Source organism: Xyrauchen texanus, chromosome 41, assembly GCF_025860055.1.
Source record: "Xyrauchen texanus isolate HMW12.3.18 chromosome 41, RBS_HiC_50CHRs, whole genome shotgun sequence".
In the NCBI taxonomy this organism is placed as follows: domain Eukaryota; kingdom Metazoa; phylum Chordata; class Actinopteri; order Cypriniformes; family Catostomidae; genus Xyrauchen; species Xyrauchen texanus.
The window spans coordinates 11278361-11300238 of NC_068316.1; the positions used below are offsets into that span (position 1 = coordinate 11278361).

Sequence of the window (21878 nt, forward strand, 5' to 3'; positions counted from 1 at the left end):
TTCTGAAAAAGTTGGGACATTATGAAAAATGCTAATAAAAGCAAAGAGTAGTGATTTTTAAATTATATTCACCCTTTGCTATATTGAAAACTCTACAACTACACATTAAAGGTTTTACCTTGTGATTTTCTTTTCTTTTTTTAATGTAATGAACTTTACATACACTAAGTTAACAGTGTCTTAAAACACACTGGGAACTGACTCTCAACCAACAGCCTGAATGTCAATACATTACATTACAATCTACTGTCTATTTTATATATACTATTTTTATCGTATACTCTATTCTATATTATATGCATTGTCTATTATTATTTGCATATTGCATTGTGTGTAATTATGTGTATTTAATATATGTAAATTGTGTTGTGTGAATCTGATGTTTATTGTAAATCTGTATATGTCTTAATACTGTCATGACTGCTATGTTGCTCAGAACTGCACCTAAGACTTTCACCCACTGTTGCACATGTGTATATGGTTGAGTGACAATAAAGGGATTTGATTTTGATTTAATTGAAGCAGCTTGGAAAAATTCCAGAAAATGATATCAAGCCTTTAGGCAATTAGCTTCTGTTGGCGTCAATTGGAGGTGTACCTGTGGATGTATTTTAAGGCCTTCCTTCAAACTCAGTGCCTCTTTGCTTGACATCATGGGAAAATCAAAAGAAATCAGCCAAGACCTCAGAAAAAAATATTATGGACCTCCAGAAGTCTGGTTCATCCTTGGGAGTAATTCCCAAACACCTGAAGGACCCATGTTCACCTGTACAAACAATAGTACTCAAGTATAAACACAATGGGACCACGCAGCCATCATACAGCTCAGGAAGGAGACGCATTCTGTCTCCAAGAGAGACATTAGCGTATGTTGGTGCGAAAAGTGCAAATCAATCTCAGAATTACAGCAATGGACCTTGTGTAGATGCTGGAAGAAACAGGTAGACAAGTATCTATATCCACAGTAAAATGAGTCCTATATTGACATAACCTGAAAGGCTGCTCAGCAAGGAAGAAGCCACTGCTCCTAAACCACCATAAAAAACAGACTACAGTTTGCAAGTGCACATGGGGACAAAGACAAAGATCTTACTCTTTGGAGAAATGTCCTCTGGTCTGATGAAACAAAAATATAACTGTTTGGCCATAATGACCATCATTGTTTGGAGGAAAAAGGGAGAAACTTGCAAGCCGAAGAACATAATCACATCCGTGAAGCATGGGGATGGCAGCCTCATGTTGTGAGGATGCTTTGCTGCAGAAGCGACTGGTGCACTTCACAAAATAGATGGCATCATGAGGAAGGAAAATTATGTAGATATCTTGAATCAACATTTCAAGACATCAGCCAGGAAGTTAATGCTCAGTCGCAAATGGGTCTTCCATATGAACAAAGCATACCCCCAAAGTTGTGGCAAAATGGCTTAAGGACTTGTTGTCAAGGTATTGGAGTGGCCATTACAAAGCCCTGACCTCAATCTGACAGTACATTTGTGGGCATAATTGAAAAAGCGTGTACGAGCAAGGAGGCCTTCCAATATGACTCAGTTTCACCAGTTCTGTCTGGAGGAATGGACCAATATTCCATTGTGAGAAGCTTGTGGAAGGCTACCCAAAACATTTGACTCAAGTTAGACAATTTAAAGGCAATGCTACCAAATACTAACAAAGTGCATGTAAACTTCTTTTTTAATTTATTTATTTATTTATTTTTATTGCAAATTAACAAAAGAGTAACACATACAAGGTAGTGAGACACATATACAATACAGAAGAGAGAAAAAGCACAAAAACAAAACAAAAACAACGAAATACAAAACAGCCCAACACAGTCATCGATAAAGTGGTGTATGTAGGCACATGAGATCCTTTCTGTGACGCAAGCATAGATAGGGGCAGTCCGGTAGTATCAGTATAGTTTTAGTGAGGGTATTAATCACCCCACCAATCACAACAACAACAGCAATATATTAATATTAGAGGTGATAGTATCAATGATAATATTTATAATGATAATTCATGACAATAATAGGAGCATTAGCTCTAGCAATCTATAATAATAAAATAACAATACATTTAGGTCAGTCAATAATGTCACCGTACCTGCTCTAGACTCTAGGTCAGGGGGCTGATCCACAACTGCCAGTGAGCACAACCCACAGACAACTCCACCCCCCTCCCCACACAGACACCGACACCTCTCCTCTATTCAATAATCCGATTCCCCCTCACCGCCGCCAGCGACACCCAACCCCCGTAGTTAAGCTTCTAGGCTCCATTGAGGTTTCCTCTAAAAAGTACGCCGGGGCACCATAACAGGCACCTCCAAACCAAGCTCCCTTAGTCTGTTTGTGACTTGACATAACCAAATGTTATGGGTGGTTGGGCCTCTTACCCCCCTTTTTCTTTTTATTCTTTTTTTTTTTTTCTTTTTCCTTTTTTTTTTTTTTTTTCCTTTCTCCTTCCCCCCCTTTTCTTTCTTTCTTCCCTTCCATGGCTTTGAGCAAGGTGTGCACTGGTTAGCTCCCCAGCCAGAGACAACACATCCAACCTAGGTATCAAATCGATATGATTCTTTAATGCTGAGGGAGGGATCTGGCCAGAGGCAGTGAAAGGGAAGGGCCAGTCAGTCCAATCACTGAGTCTGTAATGATTATGCCAACAGGATATGCCAGTTGCACCCATCAACAGCACCTAGAACAGACGCCCGACCCAGACCATTTATATTTTTAACAAAATGTTATACATATTTATACGTAATATTTTCTGAATTGTCATTTATATAGAAAGAGAGAGGAAGGGAAGACTAATCATTCTATAATAATAATAATAATAATAATATCAATATCATCATCCCTACTACCACCATCTTTAATAAAAAAAAAAAATAAAAAAAATAAAAAAAATGAAAAAAAAAAAAAAAATAGCAATAATATGCAGATTTTAAATAAAATAAAAGTACAGCTTATCGAACATTATACATATACATGTATACATACATACATATACACACACATACACATACATGCATGTATTCATACACACATACCTACATAAACATACGCATATATACATACACACGCATACATACATCTACACACATATACAAATATACATACACACACATACATACAAATAGATACATATACATATATATATATATATATATATATATATATATATATATATAAAGGACATCTATACTGAATAATTGTAGTACTGTACAGTAACACTCAGAGATTATTCATTATTTGTTTGTAAACGTGTGGTTGGGAGAATGCGTTGGTCCGGTTCCAGGTTATTGATTTATATGAAGATGAGTTAGGAATGGTTTCCAGATATCAAGAAATGTAGATATAATATTCTTGTTAGTGTATGTTATTTTTTCTAATGTGATGTACTCTATTAGAAGATTAGTCCAGTGATTGATATGTATACAGTTTTTGGACTTCCAGTTTTGCAAAATTACTTTCTTGGCGATAGTTAGAGAGATGAGGAGGGGGTTTTTGTATTTGATTGGGAGATTATCAACTTCCATGCAGTTATTAAGTAAACAGAGTGACGGAGATGGAGGGATTCCACAACCCATGATAAGGAAGAGTTTTGTGGTCACTGATATCCAAAATGAGTGAACTGATTGACAGGTCCATAGGGCATGAAAATAGTCATCTGTGCTCCCCAGTGTGCACTGTGAACAAATGTCTGTGTCCCTCAAGCCCATTATAAACATCTTTCTTTCGGTGATGTGAATCCTGTGAATAATCTTAAACTGTATGAGCTGGAGGTTAGTATTATTAGTCATCGAGAATGTATTGTTGCAGATTTCCTTCCAGAGGTCGGTGTTGGGGGTCTTTTTCCCATTTATTCATGGGTATTATAATTGTTGTATCATTATTTAATATAAGTTTATGTAGTTTGGATATTAGTTTGTTGGTATTAGTGATTTTCATTAAATCTTCCATTAACTGAGAGGGATGAAGTGGGTTATTAATTATGTTAATCTTGGATTTAACTATGGATTTAATTTGTTGATATTGTAGAAACTGTTCTCCCCCAAGACCGTACCTCTGGACTAATATTTTAAATGATACTGAATTGGTTGTTTTCAAATAAGTGATGGAGATGAGTGATTCCTTTTTGTTTCCAAGATGGAAAATTGATCGGTTTATTGCATAATTGAAAATCAGGGTTGAACCAAATGGGGGTGTATCTACATGATGTTAGTGGTGAATTATTAATTTTGTTTACTTTCCACCAGGCTGTCAGAGTTGATGCAATTGTAATATTATTAAAATAGAGCATTTTCTTAATTGATTTTGGTAGAAAGGCAAGGTCTGAAACTGAAGTATCTTTGCAATGGTTTTGTTCTAATTCCATCCATGAATTATTATGATTATTTTTATGAATCCATTTATATAAATATTGTAGTTGGTTTGCTAAAAAGTAATATTGAAAATTTGGAGATTCTAGGCCGCCATGTGATTTTGTCTTTTGTAATTTTTCCAGTGAAATTTTAGGTGTTTTATTGTTCCAATAGAAGTGAGAGGTTAATGAATCCAGTGATTTGAACCATTTATCGGTGGGTGTTGTTGGAAGCATTGAGAACAGATAGTTGACTTGTGGTAAAGTTTTCATTTTAACTGTAGCAATGCGACCGATAAGTGATAGTGGAAGGTTAGTCCAGCGTTTTAAATCATCTCCAATTTTTTTTAAAAGTGGGGTATAGTTGAGATTAAACAACTCTGACAGTCTGGAGGAAATGTTGATACCCAAGTATGTAATGTTGCCAGTGTGGAGTGGAAGAGAAGAATCATGAGCTGTGGAATCCCAGGCGCCCTCAGAAAGTAGTAATATTGTTGATTTATTCCAGTTTATTGTATAATCAGAAAGTTTTGAAAAAATATTGATAATTTTAAAGGTTTCTTTCAATGACTTATAAGGATTTTGTAAACATAACAATAAACCATTTGCATAAAGACAGATCTTATGTTGTGTGTTGACATTTTGTATTCCTTTGATATTATCATTTTGTCGTATTGCTGCTGCAAGTGGTTCTATAAATAAGGCAAATAAAGAGGGAGAAAGTGGGCATCCTTGTCTGGTCCCTCTGTGAAGTGTGAAATTTTGTGATGTAATCCCATTTGTTGTTATTGTGGCCCTAGGTGAAGTATATAATATTTTTATCCAGTGGATGAATGACTCTCCAAAGCCAAATCTATGTAGAGTATTAAAAAGAAATGTCCAGTTAACTTTGTCAAATGCTTTTTCGGCATCAAGTGATACAATTATAGTTTTGGTATGATTTTGTTGGGCAAGGTTAATTAGGTTGAATAATCTACGCATATTATCTGAAGCATTCCTGTGTTTAATAAAACCTGTTTGATCATGGTGAATTAACATCGGGATAACTGTTTCTATTCTAGAAGCATGTAAACTTCTGATCCGCTGGGAATGTGATGAAAGAAATTATATCTGAAATAAATAATTCTTTCTATTATTCTAACATTTCACAGTCTTAAAGTAGTAATCCTAACTGTCCTAAGACAGGGAAAGTTTATTTACGATTAAATGTCAGGCTTTGAGAAAAACAGTTTAAATGTTATTGGCCAAGGTGTATGTAAACTTCAGACTTCAACTGTGTGCGTGTGTGTATATATATGCCCATTACACAAGAACTCAAACAGGCATGGCCATTATCAATCTGATGTGGGATGATTTATTATAAAAGACTACCCAGTTTGTTAGAAGAACCAAATTTCACAATTTATAGGTAATTGTTCTGAGACAGGGTCATATAACATTATGGGTATTTACATTTCCAAATTCTAAAAGACAAACACAGCTCAAAATATCAGATCAATAATGCCAGTGATAACGTATGAACATGTCATCCTAACAAATTAAATAGAAAAGTACTTTTATTTTATTTTTTTTACAACTGAAGAACCAAAATGCATGATTCAAGCACAGCTCTTTATTTCACAGCTAATCCCAAGTTTGACCTTCCCTTCATTTTTAATATTTGATGCCTTTAATGATCCAGATTCTGCTCTGAATATGATCAGCTACGTAAAATGGGAAAAGCAAACACACTTACACTCATTACAACTGATTATCTTCCAGATTTTTTCATTCAAAAGCTTTGAAAAAAATAAAACTGATCTGAAGGGATGTTTATAACAAATAGCTGTCGCTTCCACATTGGAGTGTCTGATCCAACCAAAGCTCTATGATAGCCATCTAGGAGACAACTCATGAGATCTACACTTTCAAAGAGTTAATTCACCCACAAATGAAAATTCTGCTGACACATACATTCATGTCGTCCCAAATCTGTATATCCTTTCTTCTCTTTTCTCCTGTGGAACATGAAACATGTTGATGCTGCTCTTTTCCCCCCATACAATGAAAGACATTCTGTCAAAAACCTTTTCCACAGAAGAAAGAAAATCATACAGGTTTGGAACAACATGAGGGTGAGTAAATGAGAGAATTTAACTTTTTGGGTGAACTACCCCTTTAACATAAGGAGATCTTATAAGGAGAGAATACTTTTAAAAATGGAGGTAAAATCTGGTATTTTAATCTATAGTCTGAACAATGACTATCTGTGTGTGCTCCATCTCAGCAGTTCCAGGGATTTCGTACTGCTCCACAACATAGCTGACTTGCTCGCCGGATTCTCCATGCTGAATGAACACCGGTGCTTCTGATGAATCAGCGTGCTGGAAAATCATGGATGGTTCTGTGCCGTCTGCATGCTGTATGATCATTTGAGGCTCTGCAGACTGCTGGATAATGAGCGAGCCTTCTGGGGGCAAAAGTGGCAACTGGGTCTCCATCTGAATTTCGTGCTCTGGGGAATCAATAAGGGCAGAGCGCACACGCGCAATCAGGCCCTGGTGGTCAATGGGGATATTGAGAGGACAAGACGTCGAGTCGGTTTTAAAAGGAGTCTGCTGCTCTTGATCTGGAAGAACTGAAAATTATGTTTTAAGAAAGACATGGAGTGATGAATGAATGGAAAGATACAAAAAAATCTCTGATAAAAAAATAAAAAAAAAGGTTTTAAAATCTAAATTCGGTCACACATTATATTAGGTGTCTTTAACTATTACTGAAAGTACATACATTAAAATACATACAATACAGATTGTAGGTAGGTAGGTTTAGGTTAAAGATTGGGGGTTAGATTAAGAGTGACCAAGTTTACATACATCTAAGAAAGCGGTTTATTCCAGGGTTTTTGCAGAAAGCAGCGTTGTGAAACGTCATGTAAACGAGAACGCCAATTTCCTTATGCCGCTTAAGGGATTAAGAGAAAGTGGTTTAATAACACACCTAGGTTTCTCCTCGAGAACACATCTTAATGTGGTCATGTAAACATTAGTAGCATTTTGATGGGAGTTTGAGGAGTACACGTGTGTGAACAGACAGAATAATAAACGGCATAGTATGGAGCCCATAAACAAGTCAACACAGCGGAAAGAATTCAACATTTCTTGTAATATAGTGGGAAAAGCGCATACACTATAAACTATACCCATTTATAAACACTAGGGATGTCTCGATACCACTTTTTCCACTTCCGATCCAATTCCGATATCGGAAATCTCAGTATTGGCCGATGCCGATCCCGATCCGATACAGTGTTGTTTTTTTACATAATCAGTTTATAATATCTTTACAGTATTGTGTGGAAATAATAGGGTGTACTCTTTAATAGGCTATGTAAAGAGTTAATGTGTTAACTACACATTATTTCAATATAAATGTATAGCTTAAGAAACACTTTATTATTAACTAGCATACTGGATACTGGCACTCCCTGAGTTCTGATTACACGCACCTGCATATCATTAGTGGCTAATCAATGACTGCATAAATAAATACCCCGCTTTCGCACGTGCACACACACACACACACACTCTCACTCTCTCTCTCTCTCTCACACACACACACACACACACACACACACACACACACACACACACACACACACTTTCTCACTCTGTGCCTGTTCTCATCGATAGTATTTCTGAGACTCCAGAACTTTCTACTATGTCAATCATGTGTCTTCATTATTGCCTGCATGTATCATAAAATTGTTTTGAGTTATCTCTTTCATCATATCTATACACTGTCTGGATATTACTTACCTGCCGTTTGCCACTCTGCTTAACTGAATTTACTCACAATATTTACATCACTGTTTCAATCCTCTGCTCAATAAACCCTGCTACTGAGTTCATATCTCTGCCTCTCCGTGAGTCTCCCGTGACAGCTTTAACTTTTAAACCCTCACCCTTTTTATTCACAGTTTAATTCGCTTCTTAATTAAATTCTGGTTAAATGCACCTCCAGTGCCTTTCTAAGTCCATATTATAAGTGAACCGAACTGCTGAGCATCTACATCTGAGATGTTTGTTTGTAGCGCACAAATATTGTGCACGGGTGAAGGCTATAAATAGCCGTGCGCGTGTGTAAAAGCACCATTCACTATCACGCTGAAGCTGCGCTGCAAGAACATATATGTTTACTTATTAAACACAGCCTATTGCAATTCACAGAGCTATCACGTGGCTTCAAGTGGCTTTGAATAAAATGCACTAGTCATATGAACCGCTTTAATGGTGTTTTAACAGTTCTTTTATGTCATTTTTTAAGCTTGACAGTAACGAACATGACTAACACAGAGTATCGGATTTGGGTCGGGCTCGTCGGACCGATACCCGATCAGTCTAAAAACGTCAGTATCGATGCGATACCGATCTAGGTATCGGATCGGGACATCCCTAATAAACACCAATGTAAAATATTGACGCTCCTTGTTTGCGTATATGCGCTCATTCAATAAGGGAATTCCAAAGATTTACTTATGAAAGAAACCCCACTACTGACTTTATTCACGCTAGCGCCATCTTTGATTTTAAATGGGACTGACAATGAGGCTGTAAGGCATAGACTTAACATCTTTTCAATGGCACAAAGCTGTATTATGCTCCTTGATCACATCTGATTTTTCACAACTCGCGTTGTCTCAAGTATTTTTTTTTCAACTGAATGTTCTTGGAAAGATTTTTTTTTTTTATGTTTTGTCTGTGGAATGATCCAAAAACACTTTAAAAGTGCAGTACAGCCCATTGAAGAGACAGTACGTCTATCCCTCACAGCAACACATATGTACTTAATAAGTAAATTGTATCAAATGCTGAAGTACATAGTAGTTAAAGACACCTAATATAAAGTGAGTCCTTAAATTCAACATGAAATCAAAATTGGCAGCATTTACTTTCTTAATGCACATTTAAGGTCTTATTGTAAACAATTAATCCGTGTACATTATTCCAAACAAATGTTTTTTTTTTTTGTCTTTGTAATCTTAAATCTTAACTTGTTCTTTCTCTGAAATGACTTTCCTTGTCTGATTATGTACATTATTTTCCGTTTAATATTCTGTTTTACTCAAATGTCACATTACAGAAGTAAAATGGGTTTTAAATGGCAATTCACAATGACTTTAATTTTTGAAAATTCTTTTAACAATAAGTATTAAAAAAAAAAATCTTAAATGAAAAAGGAATCAAATTAACACATACCATTATGCTTCAAAATACTATGCTTCTTCAAGGAATAAATGTCTGAAAATGTGTTCCCACACAGGTTGCAATTCACTTTTCTTGAACCTAGAGGAAAAACGACATAAATAAATCCATATTAATCATTTTGCCATATTCATTCAAGGTTTCTATTTTGAAAATACATTATTTGTTTGAATTAATTAAACTCACCATTGTGGATGTCCATATGTTTTCTTAGTTCACCAGCACTTAAGCAAGGTTTACCACAATCTAAGCAGATATAGGGAGTCACACCTGAAAATGACAACATATTGTTAATTATAAAATGGATAGTTGCCATTTTAGTCCTTTTCTACCTTTATACTTACAGGCTTTGTTTGTAAAAATGTTAATAATAAATAATTAATAATATTGTTACATATTTCTTTTTTTTTTAAAGGAAAAAAGGTATATACACTCACCTAAAGGATTATTAGGAACACCATACTAATACTGTGTTTGACCCCCTTTCGCCTTCAGAACTGCCTTAATTCTACGTGGCATTGATTCAACAAGGTGCTGAAAGCATTCTTTAGAAATGTTGGCCCATATTGATAGGATAGCATCTTGCAGTTGATGGAGATTTGTGGGATGCACATCCAGGGCACGAAGCTCCCGTTCCACCACATCCCAAAGATGCTCTATTGGGTTGAGATCTGGTGACTGTGGGGGCGATTTTAGTACAGTGAACTCATTGTCATGTTCAAGAAACCAATTTGAAATGATTCGAGCTTTGTGACATGGTGCATTATCCTGCTGGAAGTAGCCATCAGAGGATGGGTACATGGTGGCCATAAAGGGATGGACATGGTCAGAAACAATGCTCAGGTAGGCCGTGGCATTTAAACGATGCCCAATTGGCACTAAGGGGCCTAAAGTGTGCCAAGAAAACATCCCCCACACCATTACACCACCACCACCAGCCTGCACAGTGGTAACAAGGTATGATGGATCCATGTTCTCATTCTGTTTACGTCAAATTCTGACTCTACCATCTGAATGTCTCAACAGAAATCGAGACTCATCAGACCAGGCAACATTTTTCCAGTCTTCAACTGTCCAATTTTGGTGAGCTCTTGCAAATTGTAGCCTCTTTTTCCTATTTGTAGTGGAGATGAGTGGTACCGGGGGTCTTCTGCTGTTGTAGCCCATCCGCCTCAAGGTTGTGCGTGTTGTGGCTTCACAAATGCTTTGCTGCATACCACGGTTGTAACGAGTGGTTATTTCAGGCAAAGTTGCTCTTCTATCAGCTTGAATCAGTCGGCCCATTCTCCTCTGACCTCTAGCATCAACAAGGCATTTTCAGCCCACAGGACTGCCGCATACTGGATGTTTTTCCCTTTTCACACCATTCTTTGTAAACCCTAGAAATGGTTGTGCGTGAAAATCCCAGTAACTGAGCAGATTGTAAAATACTCAGACCGGCCCGTCTGGCACCAACAACCATGCCACGCTAAAAATTGCTTAAATCACCTTTCTTTCCCATTCTGACATTCAGTTTGGAGTTCAGGAGATTGTCTTGACCAGGACCACACCCCTAAATGCATTGAAGCAACTGCCATGTGATTGGTTGATTAGATAATTGCATTAATGAGAAATTGAACAGGTATTCCTAATAATCCTTTAGGTGAGTGTATAGTGTCAAATTTCATCACTATCAAAATCTGTGATTAATCACAATTAACAAAAAAAAAAGCAGAAATTATTCGATTAATTTTTATTCAAATTTTTATTGACTGGCGGCACTACTCAAAATACTTCTTGCTAATTCTGCTAGAAACATTACTCATATAGCAAACCCTGCCTCTTATTTGATGATTTTTCTGTCAACAAACCCACCTGTGTGTTTCCTGTTGTGAGAGATGAGCGAGCTGGACACAGCGAAGGACATGCCGCAGGTGTCACAAATGTACGGTTTCTCCCCAGTGTGTCGCCGCTTGTGGTACATCAGAGTGCTGGCCTGTGTGAAGCGCTTCCCACACTCTCCACATTCATAGGGTTTCTCACCACTGTGTTTCCTGACAGCAGAGAAGATATACAGAAAGGTTGATGTTTGTTTTACATGTTTTTTATAAGTGGAAAATGTGTTCATGCATGAGCTCATTATACAGGCAATATAAGTTCTTCTGTTTAATATTTTATTGTTTTATAGTGTTGCATTAAAATACAGTTTAAATGTAGTCTACTACTTTTAAAGTTTTTTTTTTTTTTCAGATACCCTTAGAGGACAGGGAAGGAATTAATTTTCTGAAACAGTTTTGCATTCCCTTGCAATAAGTTTTAGCTTTATCCATCCCTTACAAAAATGAACCATGGTTGTACTACAGTAACCATAGTTAAACTATGGTATTTGTAGTAAAACTATAACAGTAAACGATTTTAACCATGATATTCACAGTAAAACCATAATAATAACAATACAGGAAAACCAAATCTATGGTAATAAAAAAATCATAAATCACAATACTGGTGCACTTAAGTAACACCATGGTTAACATGTGGTTTTAAAACCATGGTTTCCATCACATACAAAAAAAAAAAAACACAAAAAAAAACATACAAAACTGTCCATTTAACCATGGTGTTAATATGGTGAACTATCTATGTTTTTGAGGCAGAATGATTATGATGTTTATTACTAAAGTATTGTTTTTCCCATATTCCTATTATTGTTTTAATTATGAATTTCATGGTTAAAATATGGTTAGTGTAGTAAAACCATGTTAAATTAGTGCATGTATGGTTTTACTACAAATATCATAGATGAACTATAGGTGCTGTAGTAAAACCATGGTTCATTTTCATAAGATGTGGACAAAGCTACTGTGAGGGAACCCAAATTACACACATCTTTTGCAAGCAAACAAAACTATTTCAGAAAATAAATTCCCTCCCTGTCTTCTAAGAGGCTCCGTAGTCTTTGGCATGACAAATCAGATAGCAAAAGGACAGTTTTGGAAGATAGAGGAGGAATAGGATCAGGAAATGATGCAGACCAGACTTCAACCTATGATTCAACATGTCACAAGCATGTACATGCTGACCACACCACAGCTTGGATCTATCAATGATAATTATCTGGAGCTATGCAGATGAATTACAATAAATAAAACATACCTTATGTGAATTTTCAGATTGCTAGATGTGGCAAAAGCCGCCGTACAGAAATCACATTTGTGTGGCTTTTCTTCTCCGTGATGCATTCGACAATGATAGACCAGCTGACACTTCTGCGCAAAACGTGCCTCGCAAGCCGTACAACCGAAGGGCTTCTCTCCTAAAAATAGCACAGAACATCCATAATTCTACATAAACCTATAAACAAATTGATCTATAATAACACTATTAAAGGAGTTCCCATGAATGCTTTTCCTTCACTATCTGGTCAAGCTCATACATACATAAATTAGAAAAAAATAATAATTTTAGTTTTGTAAGATATCCATACATAGCCACAATTTACATGTCTAATTTCAAGCATTGAAGAATAAGCCAAAGGTCAAAAGATTTTAAGATCATGAGAAGTCCTTCTTCATGTAAGAGACATACCTGTGTGTATGCGCATATGGGTCTTTAACTGGTTTCCCTGTCTGAAGGAGCGGGTGCAGAGCTGGCACTGGTAGGGTTTGATGCCCTTGTGTATGCGCATGTGTCTGCGCAGGCTGCTCAACTCTGAGAAGAGGTTCCCGCATTCGTTACAAATGGGCCTGTGTTTATCCTGCAAGGGTTTTACCTCTTCTTCTTTAGCCCAGTCCACATTGTCATTGCCAAATTCATCATCATCATCTTCATCTTCTTCCTCATTACTCAATTGACTTTCTTTGAGCTTTCTGCTCAAGCTTCTCTTTCTGCAGCTGGTACGGACCTTATTGCCAAGACCTGAAACTGAATCGTCTACGCCTTCAGTACCTTCCAGAGAGGAACCTTCCTCAGTACAACCATCGGTGTGTCTCGCAGAGCTTTTGCCTTCATCAACGAATTCTCCGTCATCTCCTGGGTTTAAAGACTCAGTTGTCTCAAAAGAAAGGTGCTTGGACCGAGGTCTTCCTCTTTTACGTGGTGTCCCTTGGTTCTCTTTCTTCTTGGCAGGTTCTGAGCCTTCTTCAATGTTTGTAGCTTCTGACTCAGGGTTTGTAGATTGGTTCTCTGTGGATAACGGCTTAGTCCTTGGTCTCCCTCTTTTGACAACCACAACTTCTGGATTCTCCGTATCACTCTTAGCCTTACTACTATCTTCCTCACCACCATTTGTTTTATCGCCATCTTCCTCAAGAGTGTCTTTGAAAGTTTCTTGGCTGTCTCCTTGGTCTTCATCTCCATTTTCTCCTTCTGCTCCAGTGGTCTCAGGTGTTTCAGATGACAGGGGTCTGATTCGAGGACGCCCTCTTTTGCGGAGCGGTGTCACCCCTTCTTGATCCTTAGTTGTTGCTACCGAACTGTCTTCAGTGTTAGCAGAGTCAGCTCTGTCAGTGGACAACGGCCTCATCCGTGGGCGACCTCTCGGCCTTCCAGTTCCCCTTCCTAATACGCTGCTTGTACTTGAGGTTTGCGGACCTGGCGATTGGCCAGTTGAGTTCGAAGTCAATGGCCTCACTCTTGGGCGACCTCTTGGTCTACCAGTACCTCTTCCTCTACCTCTCTGAGCACTAATATGCTCCCTTTCAAGGTCATCCTCATAGAGTCTGGCTTTAGGTTTTCTCCCTCTTTTGCCGAGGGGTGTCTGTTCGCTAGATGACTGGGCTTCATCCATAGATGCAGAATCAACCTTAGACCCATCTTCTTTAGACATTTCTGCCCTTATGCGCTCACGTTCCTCCACCTCTGAGATTGGCTCTAAAGGTTCATAGTCATCTGGGCTCAGGGGGGATCGTGGATCTAAATACTCGGTTAGCCTTAAGGGTGAAGCACCACTTTTGGTATCATCTTGGCTAAAGGAACAGCAAGCAACAACCTTAGGCATTCCAAGGTAAGATGCAGCTTTCTGAATACTTTCTGTTTCTTCCCTGCAGGCAACAAAGCACAGGAACTTTCTGAAAACTTCAGTCTGTACAGTGACCAGACTTTCAATGGCACTGTATATGGTTGTTGACATGGAAGACTTTTGAGAAGTTGACATGTCCTGCAGTGTGACAAGCTATACTCCATCTAAAACAATTTTAAACAGCATTTTTCCAGATCTTTGATTATTATTGTGCATGCATTTTTTAAGTTAAGCAGTCTGATGTTTTTTTAAACCTCATATTAATTGAGACATAATGGAATATTATTACTTTCAAAATGTATTTGTCACACAGCAGGTACATTTAAAATAAACTAGTGATGGCAAAAATGTGAATAAAAGTTAAATACACACTTTCCCCTATACAATAATATAAATCTATATAAAATCTTGAATCATAGACATGTTATGCATCAACTTCCCATATAAAGGGTTCTCACACTTTTTGACTAATTAATTCTCATGACCTAACCTTATCCTATAAACTCATGATTACAGGATTTTTTTTAAATAATTTATATACATTTCCAATAACAGGCTAGTATAGTAATTTTTAGTAATTTTTGTATTACTAAAATTAAATGACTAATACTGGCTTTTTGGGTTTTACTCTACACATGTACTCACTCACAAACAACAATATTAGTCTTTTAAAATTTCACAAAAGATTAAAACTATCAATAAATTCAAATTTTATATATAAAAATACTAATTTCAATTATGTTTCCAGGCCTTGAAATTACAGTTATAGAATTTCCTGACATTACCATGTTTTCCATGACTGTGGGTAACCTAAATATTTACAGTAAATAAAGATAATTAAACATTCCTATGAACTCACCTGTCCATATTTAAGTCCCCTGTGTATATATAACTCAATAGTTTTTCAAACACAGCACCATTCACCAACTCTGGGTCCAAAGTTATGGTGGCATCCTCTTTTCCGTCAGGAATACACAGCGTAAAGAAATACTCGCTGAAAGCGGCTAGAACATTGTGGTGGGCTTGGAACCGAGCTTGTCCTATTGCCACTGTGCAGTCACACAGAATGCTTCTCTCTTGCTGCCTCTTCAGCTGCTCTAGAAGAAACTCACTATGTGTGATATGTGGCATGACGTGCCAAAGAAGCAATCTGGAATGAAAGGCCTCTTACAATATCAGTAATTACTGAACATTATGTTATTTTGCATGCAATGTTTTTTGTCAGCAATAAAATAATTATAAAATACTTACCCCAGTTAATTTATAATGATTTAAACCACATCCAGAAAAAAATAAAATGTAAATAATAATTATAAATTGTAAAGAAAAAATAAAATAAAAAGCATATTGAGGGTTAGTTTTGACAGCAATAAATTAAATGCATACTCACCTCAATTTATTTACAATGGGTAAACCACACCCAAAATCCTGTTTAAATGAAACAGACAATCATATAAAATAAAAAAAATAAAAAGCACATGTATATTTATAATAGGCCAAATATCTCTAAAAGTAGCTAAAGATCAGACTTGACTACCTCAGGTAAGGAAAATAAAAGTTCCCGCACGTAACTCAAAAGTTGGATGCAATAACGGGCTTGAAGGCAAACTAACGCCATTAACGGACTCTTTAAAATATTATTATACAATTAATATTTCCAGTTGTAAACATGCAATGAAAATAACAAATGCTCTGCCTTCAGGATGGATAAAGAGACGAATATTTGCAATTTTGACATGCAAAACAAAGGGCTCTTATTTCAAAAATGCTTGATCCGGTGCAGCGCGAGCCGTAAATTATTGGTTAGGTAAATGTATAACAAACACACAAATATGAGTCGTGCAATAAATATTTAATTTATATTACTGGTGAGTAGAAAGCATTCGAACATTTATAAAAACCATGTCTCACGTTTATTCGACAGTAGATTAGAATCCCTTTGCTTTGACGGCCATTTTCGAAGTCTTCAAGGGGACTTGGTGTATGACGTAATAACCGGTTTGAATTCTTTCCGGGGACTGATAAAAAAAAAAAAAAAAAGTTTCAGTTTTTATCTTTAGGTGGAGCCAGATAGGCACATCAGCACACAAATAAAATTCGCATAGGCCTACATTTGTGTATTTAGTGAATATTCTTTATTAAATTAAGGTACATTTTACATTAAAAAAAAGCAAAAACCGTTCATCTAATTTGATTTCATTTAAATTATTTTGTTTAAGAAGCTGATTTGTTTTATTTATATATTAAGTGCCTGCAAGCCACTACTCTACTAGGTGAAGGTATTGTCAAAGTTGTGGACAATGAACTGCTATCAGTCTTCTATTGCTCCAATCAAAATTATCGACATTCCCTACAGTGTTCCTTACAGTCTAGCTACAGACATCCCCTACAGTTTAAGCTACAGACCCAGTGATTATGTTTAGTCAACAAAGGGGACTGCCAGGATCAAGAATCAATCCCAACCAGCCAAACCAGAACTGAACTGATATGTTCTTTTGAAATACAGCACATGTTGAAAATACAGTTCAGAAATCTGAATCCTCATGAAACAATAATGCATTTTCCCCTTTTCTGGACAGAGAAATACCACTACTTCTCGATACTCCACACGGGCCCCCTTTTACACATTATAGTAGAGCTATTCATTGGGTTACTCTTGCAGAGATATTCTAAACTTCTTCTTTGTGGAATTTGCCCAAAATGCCTGTGAAGCTATGAACTGATATATAATATTTATTTAGTGAAATATAACTCCCAACCATGGTGACCTATAGTGGCTCCAAAAATTTGCCAAATTAAACCACACTTAAAAAAGTATAAATGGCATTGCATTAGACAACAAAATATCAAACAAGTAGCATTTATTTTAAAGATAACATACTAAATAAATAAATAAATAATAATCATGGATGAACTGGATTCAATCATGGACAGAAGTGTTTGAAATTAGTTTTCTTAACTTAAAAATACTATGTAATCTAAACACAAACACTTTGGGTAGAAAGTACCAAGTTGAATTGGGCAAACCCTACAAAATTAGATGTAAATCAAATAAATCTTTTAGGTTTTTTTCTATATACGAGTCAGTAAAAGGGAATGTTAGCATGCTAAATACATGCTGGTTGAAAGCACTACAGAGTGGAGATATGTAGTTATGGTTAGCACAGCATTTGCTCAACGAAGCTAACAAACAATTTTGTGAGATACATCTACTGGTCCTCATTGTTAGCTCAAGCTCCACTCTTCACCACACTGGTAACTCTTCTATATCTCAAAATAACAAAACATTAAACACTAACAAGTATCCCCCTTCATATTTATTTTGCACAAAAACACATAAAATAACACTTAATTTGAGCATTTACTCTCACTATTGTGTCCCATGCAAAGCATGCTATAGGAATCCCCTTCCCAGTTTCATCAATGCTACATTAACACCACAAAAAGTATCTTTATGTAGTCCCAACAAAACGGATTAGGTAAACTTCCATTTTACAAATTTAAATGGATAGCACGCAATGAAATCAAGTTCTGACCAAATTTTCTAGAATTGTGTTGCTTTAGTTCATTTTAATAAAGTAAATTGAACAAGCAGCAAAAATACTTTTTTGATTGCACACTTTTCTTATGTTCACTAAAAGTACCAGTTGGTTCAAATTAAAGGAATATTCTGGGTTCAATAAAAGTTACGCTCAATCAGCAGTATTTGTGGCATAATATTGATTATATATTTTCTTAAAAAAAATAAATAATTCACTTCCATTGTAAGTGCCTCACTGCAACTTTGATTTTTGCTCTTTTTAAAGAAAAGAACGGACCAAATATTAATTAAGTCAAACTAATCTTTTGGTAATCAACATTATGCCACAAATGCTGTCAATTGAGCTTAACTTGTCTTGAACCCAGAATATTCCTTTAACTTTAAAATGTCTATGGCTCAACGTTAATAATGGCTAGTTAATCATTTGTTTGCAGAATCCATTTGATTTTATAATTTGTTATCTAATGCAATGGCAGTGACACATGTATTAGCGTGGCTTATGTGCCAGATACTTTTGGCAGCCACTGTATATCTCTTAAAACACCAATAAACTACTCCTCTTGACGGTTATCACTACCATTGTCCTTTGTTATGTGCAACGGGACTCAGGAATGAAGTCATTGAGTGTCTGGCTAAATCTCATGCGAAAGTCTAATTGTCAGTTTTATGAATGAACGAGGGACTGAGAATCTGCCATGAAACAAAAATCATCTTCAAATGATTGATTTTGATCTTGGGACCAACATTGGTATATAACAAAAGATTTTAGTTAATATTTGTTACTGTTTTAATACACAATGTCTAGGCAAAAGACAAAAATCAAATAAAAAATCAAATATAAGTTTTACACAAGCTACAACAACAACAACACACACCTAGTCCCTGTAGTACTGATCCCAAGGCATCTATTTACCTAATAAGCTGTTTCTTGTTATAACACAATGATGATGTGATCTCATTCTGTAATGGGTGTCTCCTCCTCTAGACAGCAGATGTTGAGAGAACAGCACACACTTCACACCACAGGCTGTAAGAACAGGTTCATCTTAGAGAGGTATGAATTTATTTTGCATTGTTATTTATATATATTGTTATTAGTGCTTTGTGATATTACAGTTAACAGTTATTTAATTTTATAATCTAATTTGATGTGCATTTTACTGTGTATTGTCAAACTATAGGCTTTGATTTTAAATTTTCTTGGGAAAAAAGTTAAAGTTAAAAGCATTTTGCTTTTTATTTGTTACTACACAGTAGTGTAGTTTATCTACAAACTTTATATTACAGTCAATAACTTGCCTAAAATACTTTTGATTTTCTATTGTAAAGTTTTCCATGCCATTCATTTCATGAATAAGTAATGTTTTAAACATTTTCATAATACTGAGATTTCATAACACTGACATTTTTGTGTGGCACTTGTTCCCCACACATTTGTTGTATCACCCAGATCTGGTTCAACAGGTGTGACAGCTTTAAATCTGTTACTGAGACTGTCACGCCATTCATAACAAAAAAACATAAGCTCAACATAAACACGTGCTACCGTATTCCACTTTCACCGAATTGTTTACAGTCCTACAACATTCCAAACTCATTCCATATATCTCACGCATACACTTATCATGTTATCATGATCATATCTGTATCATAGATAATGCATCATAAAAATGCATTTAAACTTTGTGACATTAAATTAATTTTGTCATGTATTAAACATTGAATAATTTATCTTGTGCTCATGACTCATGAATAATAACTGTCTCATCACTTCTGCAGATACAGCAGCTCTTGGCAGGATGAAGGCCATCATTGTGTTGCTTGTACCACTTCTGTTTCCATTGGTCTCTGCTCAGACATTCCATTGGGGTGCCTGCCCAAAACCAATGGTCCAGCCAAACTTTGAAGTAAATAAGGTAAGACTGCATTAAATATTATCGCTTCGTATAGTCTTGAATGTTAATGGTGGAAAGGGAGCAAAGTGTTTATAATTTTTTTTTTGTTAATTCAAAGTACATTGGAAAGTGGTATGAGATTGAAAAGCTCCCAGCATCTTTTGAGAAAGGCAAGTGCATTGAGGCGAACTACGCGGTGAGACCTGACAAAACCATCCAAGTTCTCAATGTTCAGACATAGTGAGTCATTTATCAACTGAGCATCAAATAAAATTAAATGACTTGCAGTGTTTTCTCACTGCAATTTGATGTGTGTTTGTAAATAGCAGTTTTAAAATTCTTATCTCACAGCAAAGGAAAAGTTCAAACTGCAGAGGGTACAGCCACTGTCCAGGACATGAGGGAACCAGCAAAGCTTGGAGTCAGTTTCTCCTACTGTAAGTCCATGAATGTGGTGTGTGTGTGATTTAGGTTTCACATTGTTTGCTTTATTTATTTGTTTGCTTGTTGCTTTGGATAGTGTATTTTTGGTCTATACAGTGTGAATTCTGGACCGTTTGATAAATTTTAACATTATAGAACATTCTAGAATGTTTATCTTTTTTCAATCTTTTTGTGAAGGGTCCTTCTTTATTATTTAATTCACTTTCTGTCTCTTTTTTAACTGCAGTCACACCCTATGCCCCCTACTGGGTCCTGTCCACTGACTACAACAGTGTGGCCCTGGTTTATTCGTGCACTGATATTCTCAGGCTGTTCCATGTAGACTATGCCTGGATCCTGGCACGCACACGCACTCTGCCCGCAGAGACCATCAACCATGCAAAAGAGATCTTCTCACGAGACAATATCGATTTGAGCAAAATGGCACCCACAGATCAGCAAGGATGTGACGGTCCAATTTGAATAATGAAGACAGATTTGCACTCCTATATTGCACACTATTTACATGCAATATCTGTTAAACATATAATTACATATTTAGAACATTTATTAGTGAAAATTGTTGCAACTCACTGACATATTGCCTAAAGCAATCTCATCTGATACATACAGTAATATAATGCACATAATATTTTTATGTTGATTTATTGGGAATGTATACAGTATGTTGGTCATGTCTTATCAAATAAATAAAAGCAACATGTTTCTTTTATACGTTTTTCTCTGTTATGTTATTTATGAGTAATGAGTGTACTAAGCATGTGATTATTTTTGTGAATTATGTACTGAAGTCCTTGCTGTTTTGCACAAGTCTTGGCTCTAAAAATGCTATTGGATTTTCCGAATACTTGATACTGAGAAAATCTTTGTGTATAGGGATAGTTCACCCCAAAATACAAATGTTCATCATTTACTCACCCTCATGCCATCCCAGATGATTACGAATGTACCTCTTCTGCTGAACACACAAATATTTTTAGAAGAATATCTCAGCTCTGTAGGTCCACTTAATGCAAGTGAATGGTGGCCAGAACTTTGAAGGTCCAAAAAGCACAAAGGCAGCACAAACTCAATACTTAAATAATTTTTACTATAAATCTCCACTTTCACTTATCACACTTCTTCTATTTTTTTGGGCGATTCACATTCTTTGTGCATATCGCCACCTACTGGTCAGGAAGGAGAAATTACATAAAGGACTTAAATAAAAGCACAAAAAAGGTAGCATAAAAGTATTCATAAGACCTCAGTGGATAAATCTATGTCTTCTGAAGCTAAATTTACATTTACATTTACATTTATTCATTTGGCAGACGCTTTTATCCAAAGCGACTTACAAAAGAGGAAAACATAAGCGAATCATCTTAAGGAGACATTTGTATGAAAAGTGCCATACT

At 36.1% G+C, this 21878-nt stretch overlaps 2 protein-coding genes across 2 annotated transcripts; one reads left to right on the forward strand and one right to left on the reverse strand.

The window, feature by feature from the left end:
- Positions 1-5695: 5695 nt before the first annotated feature.
- mynn (myoneurin) lies at positions 5696-16574 on the reverse strand. Its single transcript, XM_052114299.1, has 9 exons — positions 16513-16574; positions 15992-16029; positions 15461-15751; positions 13170-14623; positions 12738-12897; positions 11460-11638; positions 9792-9875; positions 9600-9686; positions 5696-6979 (listed from the first exon to the last, which is right to left on the reverse strand). Exons 3-9 carry the CDS (start codon positions 15730-15732, stop codon positions 6582-6584), a joined length of 2634 nt encoding a protein of 877 aa, XP_051970259.1. The 5' UTR covers positions 15733-15751; positions 15992-16029; positions 16513-16574; the 3' UTR covers positions 5696-6581.
- A 2544-nt stretch (positions 16575-19118) lies between these two features.
- Positions 19119-21176, forward strand: LOC127634555 (apolipoprotein D-like). The gene is made up of 5 exons (XM_052114163.1): positions 19119-19196; positions 19922-20058; positions 20156-20277; positions 20389-20474; positions 20708-21176. Exons 2-5 carry the CDS (start codon positions 19942-19944, stop codon positions 20941-20943), a joined length of 561 nt encoding a protein of 186 aa, XP_051970123.1. The 5' UTR covers positions 19119-19196; positions 19922-19941; the 3' UTR covers positions 20944-21176.
- Positions 21177-21878: the final 702 nt, after the last annotated feature.

Bases quoted from the DNA above. Each gene is read 5' to 3' on its own strand.
- mynn (XM_052114299.1), bottom strand. From the start codon at position 15,732: ATGCCACATATCACACATAGTGAGTTTCTTCTAGAGCAGCTGAAGAGG. The intron at 14,624-15,460 runs GTGAGTTCATAG...TGTTGCCTGCAG, and splicing joins GGGGACTTAAATATGGACAG to GGAAGAAACAGAAAGTATTC. The intron at 6,980-9,599 runs GTATGTGTTAAT...CATAATTTTCAG, and splicing joins TAGTATTTTGAAGCATAATG to TTCTTCCAGATCAAGAGCAG.
- LOC127634555 (XM_052114163.1), top strand. From the start codon at position 19,942: ATGAAGGCCATCATTGTGTTGCTTGTACCACTTCTGTTTCCATTGGTC. The intron at 20,059-20,155 runs GTAAGACTGCAT...GTTAATTCAAAG, and splicing joins CAAACTTTGAAGTAAATAAG to TACATTGGAAAGTGGTATGA. The intron at 20,475-20,707 runs GTAAGTCCATGA...TTTTAACTGCAG, and splicing joins TGGAGTCAGTTTCTCCTACT to TCACACCCTATGCCCCCTAC.